A 9,190-nucleotide genomic window follows, 5' to 3' on the forward strand; every position below is an offset into this window, starting at 1 on the left:
CTATTCAGCCTTTGCACCTGAAGTGCAGTGTTACGCTCAAAATGCTTGCATTTAGTTTCTTTTATGAATGGCATTGCCATGTTGAGGATTCTCCCCTGAAGTCTGAGTAATGGGTAGGTGCTTGTTGCATGGAGAAATGTCCCTTCTGTTTCCATTTGTGCTGCCCATGGCTCTTCTTCCTGGATGCACTCACTGAAGACACTTTCAAAAGGCTTGTCTGGACTGATTCTTACCGAGTCATAGAAGTACAGAATCATTTAAGCGGGAAAATACTCTTAAGATCACCAAGTCCAACCATCGTCTAACAGTAAGAAGTCCATCAATAAATCATATCCCTAAGCGCCACATCCACACATCTCTTGAATAACTCCAGAGATGGAGACTCCACCACCTCCCTGGGCAGCCTGTTCCGATGCCCAACCACCACCTTTTCTGTGAATAAATTCTTTCTGATGTATAATCTAATCTTCCCCTCATGCAACGTGAGGCCATTTCCTCATGTTCTATCACTTGTCTCTTGAGAAAAGGGACCAACACCCTCCTCGCTGCAATCTCCTTTCAGGCAACTGTAGGGAGAGATGAGGTCTCTTCTCAGCCTCCTTTTCTCCACACTAAATAACCCCAGTTATATGCAGCTGTACCCTCTTTAATGGTGTGATTGATACACTAGCTGAGATGTGCAGGAGTGGCATTGACATGGTCTGTACAGAAACTGACTTGACCCAACTGCCTAAAATGAATAGTTTTTGTTTTGCCTTTAAACTGCATTTTTGTTAATATTTAAATCATGAATAAAGCAATCAAATTTAACAGTTTTGTTTAGATTGCTAATTTATATTTTTCTTATTGTGCATCTTTTAACTGTAACTAAACATTTTTTTCAGTTATGTATCAATTGCTTGTTTTGACTTCATAACAATACAGTACCTTTTAACCATATTTTGCTTTGCAGAATTCCCTTTTTAATTAGAAGAACGGTCAGTTGCTATGGTGTTGCACTGGGAAGTGATAAAGAATGGAATTTTGCATGGGAAATGTATAACCATACTGACTCCACAAAGGAAGATAAAGACATCCTGCTCTCTGCCATGAGCTGTGCCAAAGAGTCATGGTTGCTTCACAGGTGACCTTGATCAAAGCGTATCTTTGTGGGTAGAAATCACAAGAAAACAAGTACTGCACCGTACAAACCTGGCAGAGGTTTACCTGCTGCAGAGCCATGTGTCTTAATATACACCACTGTCAGAATCTTAAGAGTTTTCTTACAGGGAAAATATGATAGTGCATATACAAATGGTCATTCTGCTGGTATAACATCCTAGATGTCATTAATGACTGAGAAAAGGACTTCCCAAGCTGGTAACTAGTGTGCCATGTCTAACACTACCAATGGACATGTCAATATATCTAAATCTCCTTTTGAACTAAAAATATTTCTTCAGGTGCTACAGCAGATTGTGACAACACATTCCATGATATTGCATGCTGTATGCACCTTTTTTGTATATTTTATGTAACTTTTGGTTTGTTTCCTGTCATTTTTTAACTTTGAATCCATTGGCTGCCCTTGCTCTCTGCACTGTAAGAAACAGTATTTATAATTTGCTTTGACATTTTTCTTCACTATTTAAGATTTTATATCATTTTCCCATAACGCTTCTCCCCTGATTATTTTATTTTCAAGCTGAAGTTTCAAAGCCTGTATAGCCTTTGCATGGAAGCCAAATCATCCATTCCTAGGTGAAGGATGAAAATGAAAGTAGACTAGCTAGTATACTGTTCACTACTTGAAGTGTAGACTGCCACAGGGAAATCATTTATTTAAATTTCCAGTTTGGAATACTGTATTTATTATCTTTCAGTGACATCCATGTAAAATCTTTTCACTTTATCAATAAAAAGATGTTGAGGCTGAGTTCTGTAATATATCGTGTCCACGTTGCCTGAGGAATATCTCATAGGACAGAAGTTTGCCAGTGATGATGGCCTAAAGAATAATCATCCGAGCATTGGCGTAAACACAGTGGGTCTAAAGCTCTGAAAGTAGTAGAGGTGTTTCTCCTGCCAGCCACCTGCCCCTGTGATGGTGGTCATTTGAGAAGGCAGAAGAGTTATATCTGAGAAGATGGCCAGATGGATGGGGAAGACATGTCTGAGCGGAGCTATGCTATTTTCCACCTAACCTATGGCCCTTTGGTGACTTTATTATTGGCACAAGCTAGCAGTGGTCCCTGACAAGCTGTAAGATACATTGTACTCTATACAAAAAGAAAACACCATTTCAGGAAGTTGTGATGACCTTGTTTCTTCCTGTGCTGTAGTAGCTGACAAGGCAATCTATATTTCTAAATGCCACCCTGAATGTCTTTTGGGTTGAGGAACATTCAGCTGGGCTTTTCCTGGTCCTCATTACAGATTTTCCATTTGGTTAAGCATACTGGTGGCATGCAAATGGGAGAAACCCAGCTCATCTCCTCTACCAGTAAAGTTTTTGATACTCTTTGAGAAGATTTTTTTTTTTTAATAACAAAAACCCTTTGAAAGCAGGAGACTGTAAAGTAATGCTTTTATGCAATAAAAAGAAGAGTTATTTACTTTTCAAAGATGATCAGTCACCCACTACCATTGACATCAGTGGCAGGTAGTTAAATATTTCTGAAGTCATGGCTTAGTCTGCCCAAGAGTATCTTAGATGCCTTGTTGCTACAGCCAGTCCCCTCTGCACAACAGTGTAAGTTACTGCTACCTCACTTTCTAGGCTCTATCTGTTTGGAGATTTTTCCAGAAACTTGGGAGCAGTTTCTCCTTCCACAGGGTTGTCTGGTGGGAGTCGTTCTCTGTATTCTTTCTGTAATATATACAAAAAAGTCAAATGTATTTGCTGGTTGTGCTACACCCTCATTTTACTGAGAAGTGGGCAGCCAGTGTGCAAGACCAGAGAATTTTACCAACACAAGGACAAAACTCAAGCTGAATACATGGCTCAGAGCGACTCCAAGTTTGATCTAACTTTCCATGTTCTGGTATTTGGAAAGGCAAGAATTGTCCTGAACTGGTACATATTTCCATGTTATGACTGTTGAATAGCAACTGATAGTTATAAACTTCTTTTCTAACAGATACTTGCAATATGGACTCAGTGATACATTATTTTCTTCTAACTGTACTTCAATCATCATTTCATATGTGGTGACGAAGGACATTGGGCACCGAATAGCCTGGGACTTTGTTACAGAAAATTGGCCACTTTTAAGTGAAAGGTATGGTAAGCAACTAAACCTTTGGTTTCTCTTTATTTCTGTGGTTCTTTTTACTCCTTCCTTCATCTTGCTGTTTGAGATGTAAAATCCAGATACAGATTTTCCTTTCAGAGATGATTTTTTTTTGGCAATGATTGATGCAATTCCTTATGTACACAGACCAAGGTTTTCAGATCATCAGGTCTTAATGTCAAAGAAGAACTCACATCAGATACAGAATGCTTTAAAATGAGCCTGTTTGTGACTGTCTCAGTGCTTTTAAGTGTAAAAATTTCTAGAAAATCTGACCCTTACTTACCTACTTAAATGGTAAGCTTTCCCGTTTGTGAGACATTGAAAGATAAAAATCCATCTCTCAGAGTACGCTTAATATGTGCTTTGTAAACACTGGTAAAGGGAACAAGTAAGCAAGAGATAAGTGAAAGTATGAGTTACTATCTTTATGACTAGCTGCCATGAAATCTATAGTTCCCTGCTTCTTGCTATCCAGGCAGAATTTCACACTGAACAGAACAAACTTTCAAAACAGGAATATCCTCATGCTTTTACTGGTTTGGAAGAGCAGAAGAGAGCATGGTTGAAGTACGGTGATGGCTCTCTGTTGCAGGTCCTTTGGATGCTGGATGATAGAATGCCAAGAGACCATGGACAGAGTTTGATGAATTTTATTGTAATTATACGCATTGTCTACCAATATAATTAAGCTTGAGAGGAATATGAGCAGTATAAGCATAAGCAAAAAGAAAAGAGATAAGCCACTTGCTGTGTAGGCAAAGTACAGTACCGTTAATGAATACTCTTACGTGCTGATAGGCAACAGTTAGAAAAGTTGTTGAACTCTCATGTCCTCCATCATGACGTTGGACATCTGGACCAGCCAGTGAGAGCTACCCCAAGATGGGGCACTTTATTTATGGGATGAAGACTCAGTGCCAATTGCCTGATTGACAGGATGACATGAGTTATATCTTTCACATAAGGGGCTGAGAACAAAGCTAGGCATGTTTTGGGTAGCTAGTGATCTGTAAATACGATAGCCTTTTGATGTCCCCAAGGAGAATATTGTTTAGACTATCACGCGATTGATCACAGGTGCCTTTGTAAAAGCTGGTTATGCAAACACATTATACAAGTGTTCCCACTGACCCATGCTCTGTCTATGGTCAGGAGCGTCTCACCCCGTACACTGGCCCTGTAGACAAATGTTTTCAGGAGCCGTAAAAGGAGCAAAGTGATGGTGGAAAACTAGAAGCCAAGAAAATGAGTAAGAGTTTTGAAAATGAATAGACCTGATGGAAAGTGATGGAACAGGATTAGCCTCCATGCTAAGAGCATAACATTGAACATCACAGATGAAACCATCATTGACCTGACTTTTGTTCGTGTTTTTATTCAGGCTGCTTGTAACATAATGTGAGGCAACATAGGCTTCCTGTAGGCAACTGGAGAATCTTTCTAGTTTATCTTTTCCACTGCATAAATATAAAGGTAAATTTCTTGCTACACATTCAACCAGACAGTTCCACAATCAGGAGAAAAATGCATAGCTTGGAAAAAAAAAATGTTCCCCCATATACTCTAGAAATGGGTTTATCCACTAGCATTTCATAAGCACAAGTCTAAAATACAAAAGTAAGACTGCAACCTCTTTTCCAAAGACAGCCCCCTCTCTCTTTTTAGAGATGGTGGATTGGATCATACAGGTTTATGAGGGCTTCATGGACTAGTAATACTATTAATCACTGTCTTAAGTCCTAACCCATCTCCAGCCTACCTGCACTGATGCAGGTGAATTGCACATGAGCTTGGGCTATCTGCAAATATCTTTAATGCCTGCTAGAAGACTCCCTCTCTCCTTGGCATTTTTAAATACAAGCATAGCTGTGACATCCATCTATCCTGCTATCTTTGGTGGCACAGGAGACCCTCAGGACCCATTTGAGGCAACAAAACTAAGACCAGCCATCTGTGAGCACTGAAATGTGTAGCTGTATTGCTAGTTCTAGTAAAGGCAAATTATAGCAGGTTTGTGTCACACTAGCTTGTTCCCTTATAGAGCTTTTAGCTGTTCCATACTGTTGAGAAATATGCTGAGAAACTGACATGTCATTTTCAAACAGAAAGAATAATGTGGATATTAGCTTTTTACACTGTCCTCAAGACATGAACAGAAAAACCAAGCTGTTAGAATCGTTATTGCGCAGCCTTTCTGGATGGGTTCATCTGCATGGACTCACAAAAGTTATCTTTTTTAAGCCAAAAATTCACGTTACCAGAGTAGAAATACCAGATCTTACAGGAAAATGAAAATGAAGAGTAATTGGTGTGTTTCATCGTGTTCAAATGTCTAAACTGAACTTTAATTGTGCTGCTTTAAAAGGGGGGAGGGAGTATACAACTGCAAATTTCAGCTTAGTTGGTATTTTCAACATGATAAATAACAAACAAATAGTAGGAATATTTTCAAGTGAATTGAAGTTTAGTGTTTTTGCAAATATGCTCATGGAAGGACCTTTATCTCAACTTTACAGGTATGGAAAGGAATTATTGCATGATGTATTAAAAGTCATGGGAAGATTTGTCAATACAGATGTACAGATCCAAGAGGTAAATGAGAAAAGCAATTAGTTTCAACTTTATCTTCAGTCTGAAAATACAGCTTTTTAAATCTCATTTCTTAAAGACATTCAGGACATGTATTGTATGATGTTGTGTTGAAATGCTGAGAAAAATAATACCTCCTCATGAGAAATAAATCTATGGACATGCACCCACAGCTCTGAATCTTTGCATGCAGTCGGTTATTCACCATGGCATTAAAATGAGCTTTTGCACAGGGATGGTTGTTGTCCGGCTCTGTGTGGTTGCAACACACGAAGTTGTCTGCCCATGTGCTGAACAGATGGCCTGAACACGTGCGATACAGTTCTTTCCCTTCGTCTGCATGGCAGCTCAGATGAGCCTGTGAACAACAGATTCTAACTGGGCTGATCTGTTTGTAAAAAGGGGATAGATTGGGTCTACCCTGCTGGTGGGTAGAAATCTGTGGAATATGGTTGTAGCTTCTCTTTAGGCTATTCCCCACAATAAGACCTCCACATATTAGTGTCTGTGACGAATGGATAACCATCACTCATTGTATCATTCTCTTTTTCTTGTTCTTTCCTCTCCACTCTGTCTGCCTAGATTCTTTCCAAAGGTACTCTTTATTTTTCCTTAAGAGTTCAGTTTTTGTGCTGTCTGCAGGTGATCAGCACACCTGTGCCAGCCTTGAACTACAGTTCAAGTAGCACATTTTTTTCTGTAATGACAGATTCTCACGAGTATCTGTCATTGCAGGAAAAAACGTGCTTTCCTTTTTCAGCCATTGATTGATGCATGCATATATACAGAAAGCAACTGAGAATGGATGGTTAATTAGAAGAGCAACTCAGTCAGTTAGCTCCTAAAATAAAAGAAATCTCTCCTAAAAATGCATGAACTAAAAGTTTTTCATCTTTTGTACCTCAGGGAAAAGTTAACTACCTGTGATGACAAAAACAATAGTCCAGTGTCAGCCTTCCAGTTAACTTTCAGATTTGGAATAGAGTCCCAGTAAATATCATCAAAGCTGCCTCATTTTCACCTTTAAAATCTGTCTGTAGAGATAACTTTCTCCATAATGTCCATAGGCAACTTAACAAAAGTTAGGCTGCTGGCATGTTAGGTTGTCATCTGTGAGGCAGACAGCTGCCTCATTTCTCTCATTGTGCACCCCCCCCCCCCCCAATATCTGTGTACATTTCTTTGCTATTAAGTCCTGGCTTGTCTTCTGCTCTTTAGATTGATGGGAGAGACTTCTTGCACTGTGATTGTAGATGAGGCAGCACAAGAGTATTCTGCTCCCCAACTAGTTCTAGACACCAGTAGTAGTGAAGCTGGCTGCATTTGGAAGGATCTTTAGAAGGATGGCAAAAAGGCACATTCCTGGTGTGCAAGGAGCTTTCCCACCTAGTGTAATCCGTATCCTTGCCTTGTCCACTCTTTACTCTCTGCAGTCTTTCCCTGTTCTATGTACTTCTATGTCTAAAGTGTCTGTCAGATACATGGTTGTTTGATTCAAGTGAAATTACATGGACTAACCTCATGTGTTTATTCAGTTGCAGGTTTTCTATAACACTACACTGGAAGAGGATGAGAGAGTGACTGCTACTCTACTACTGGAGTTTTCAAAAATTGAAAATATGGAAAGGAGACAACTTCTAACTAAAGTTGCTGACTGGTTACATAAAAATGTAGATGATTGACTTGGGAAAACAATTTCCAGTATATTTTAGTGTGTGATTCACTAGCATTTTGGTATTCATTTTAAGATGTAATTAAAGGTAAAGCATATCTTTATGAGTCCTGTGGTTATCTTCCCAACTGGAAAGTTGGGCTAAACCAATTCACAAAGAAAGATTCTGATTTCAGATCAGACATAAGATAAGTATTTTCATATTATATCTAAATTAATTCCTTACTAGATGAGTTGTTTGTAGGGATGCGTTGCTAATAATAACCTAACACACAGATACAGCCCTAAATCCTTTTCTTTTTTTTTTTTTTCTGTCTGAATATCAGAACAAAGGGTGTGGTACAAATTTTTGGCAAAAACAAATAAGGAAGCTGGAAAAGCTTCATATTTTGTTTTGCTTATGATCTGCACTGTGGCCTCCGGCAAGTCATTTCATCTGTTGCTCTCCAATTCTGTGTTTGTAAGATGCAAAGGGGATAGTAATTTAGAACAGTGTCATGAAACATAAACTTGTAAATGGCTTCAGAGCTGTGGACAGAAAAGGAATAAAGAAATATCATATTTTAAGTATAATAAATGGATACCTTGTCATTAAAACTTTATTTCTTCTGAGCAGATCTGTAAAGGTTTGTACTGAAAGTGTTTACATTCACGTTCATGTTTGATTGGGAATGGGCTTTTGAAGAGCCCTCCCTGTTGTCTCTGTTCTCATGCTTTAACCCCCAGGACAGTCTTAGGGTACACAAACCAGATTCTTTTTGGAAGAAATTAAACGAGGAAATGATGAGCTCTTGGGGTGCAACCAAGAGGCTCCACCATCTGATGGTCATTTTTTTTTCATGTCCCTAGGGTATGACTAGTCCAAACTAATCCCTTTGAAACATCACCAAGTGTTTCCATTCTTATGGCACAAATCTGTATGCTAATTTAGACACAGGTTTAATCATCTTGCTTACTCAGTGTTTCAGACATGACGGACAGAATTCAGGCCTTTAGAGTACTAATACTAGCAAAACATATTAGCTTGTGGTTAAAGAATTATGGGCTCCTCAGTTCAAGCAATTTATTTATTTGTGTGGTAATAGCATTATGACAAAGCTACCTGTACTGATGCTCTGGTTAACGCAGAAAACAGTGTTACATAGAAATGTAGGAAACCCAAGAAGTTCAGTACCACATGGCCAGCAGACAAGGAATGAAACAACAGGCTTGTTGATACAAAGAATTTTTCACTGGTACCCTCTAAATGCACTTAAGGAAAATGTTGCCATACTGGCTGCAATGAATATTCTTTGCTTCTCTGTGGTGCAAAACAAACCTTGTTGCTGCTGTGACACTACCCAAGGATCCCTTTAACATTTGGGCATTACCAACTGGTGCAGCCAGGTTTGTCCTGAAACTATTTGATCTCTTTAGCAGTTGATCCAGTTAAAGGTAGTGCCAAAGAAAATTGCGTGCAGTCTTGAGGGTTTTCATCACGCTGATTCAGACAGCAGACCCAGTCAGCTAGGCTATGATAAGTTGGAGGGGTTTTACCTCAGTATGTCCCCTGACTCCCATTAGTCATTCACTAGTTTTGCCTTATTAGCCATCAGATGGGCTAAGCAAAGCATCAGAAAGTCATTGTTCTAAGATTTATGGACTAAAGTTTCTG

The 9,190-nt window shown here is 39.1% G+C and overlaps 1 protein-coding gene and 1 long non-coding RNA gene across 4 annotated transcripts in view; one reads left to right on the forward strand and one right to left on the reverse strand.

The window, feature by feature from the left end:
* The window catches only part of LVRN (laeverin), a 42,889-nt gene extending 33,918 nt beyond the window's left edge, over positions 1 to 8,971 (forward strand). Inside the window, exons 17-20 of one of the 2 annotated variants that reach the window (XM_048052122.2) lie at positions 953 to 1,123; positions 3,120 to 3,260; positions 5,792 to 5,867; positions 7,400 to 8,971. In XM_048052122.2, the coding sequence (XP_047908079.1) occupies positions 953 to 1,123; positions 3,120 to 3,260; positions 5,792 to 5,867; positions 7,400 to 7,546 (535 nt within the window). In that variant the 3' untranslated portion in view covers positions 7,547 to 8,971. Of the gene's footprint in view, positions 1 to 952; positions 1,124 to 3,119; positions 3,261 to 5,791; positions 5,868 to 7,399 lie in introns of those variants that run through there. The other variant, XM_048052127.2, reaches the window with a different exon arrangement.
* The window catches only part of LOC106047879 (uncharacterized), a 55,486-nt gene that overhangs the window by 23,152 nt on the left and 23,144 nt on the right, over positions 1 to 9,190 (reverse strand). The gene's annotated exons all lie outside the window — the stretch shown is intronic.

The sequence above is a fragment of the Anser cygnoides genome, chromosome Z (genome assembly GCF_040182565.1).
Source record: "Anser cygnoides isolate HZ-2024a breed goose chromosome Z, Taihu_goose_T2T_genome, whole genome shotgun sequence".
In the NCBI taxonomy this organism is placed as follows: domain Eukaryota; kingdom Metazoa; phylum Chordata; class Aves; order Anseriformes; family Anatidae; genus Anser; species Anser cygnoides.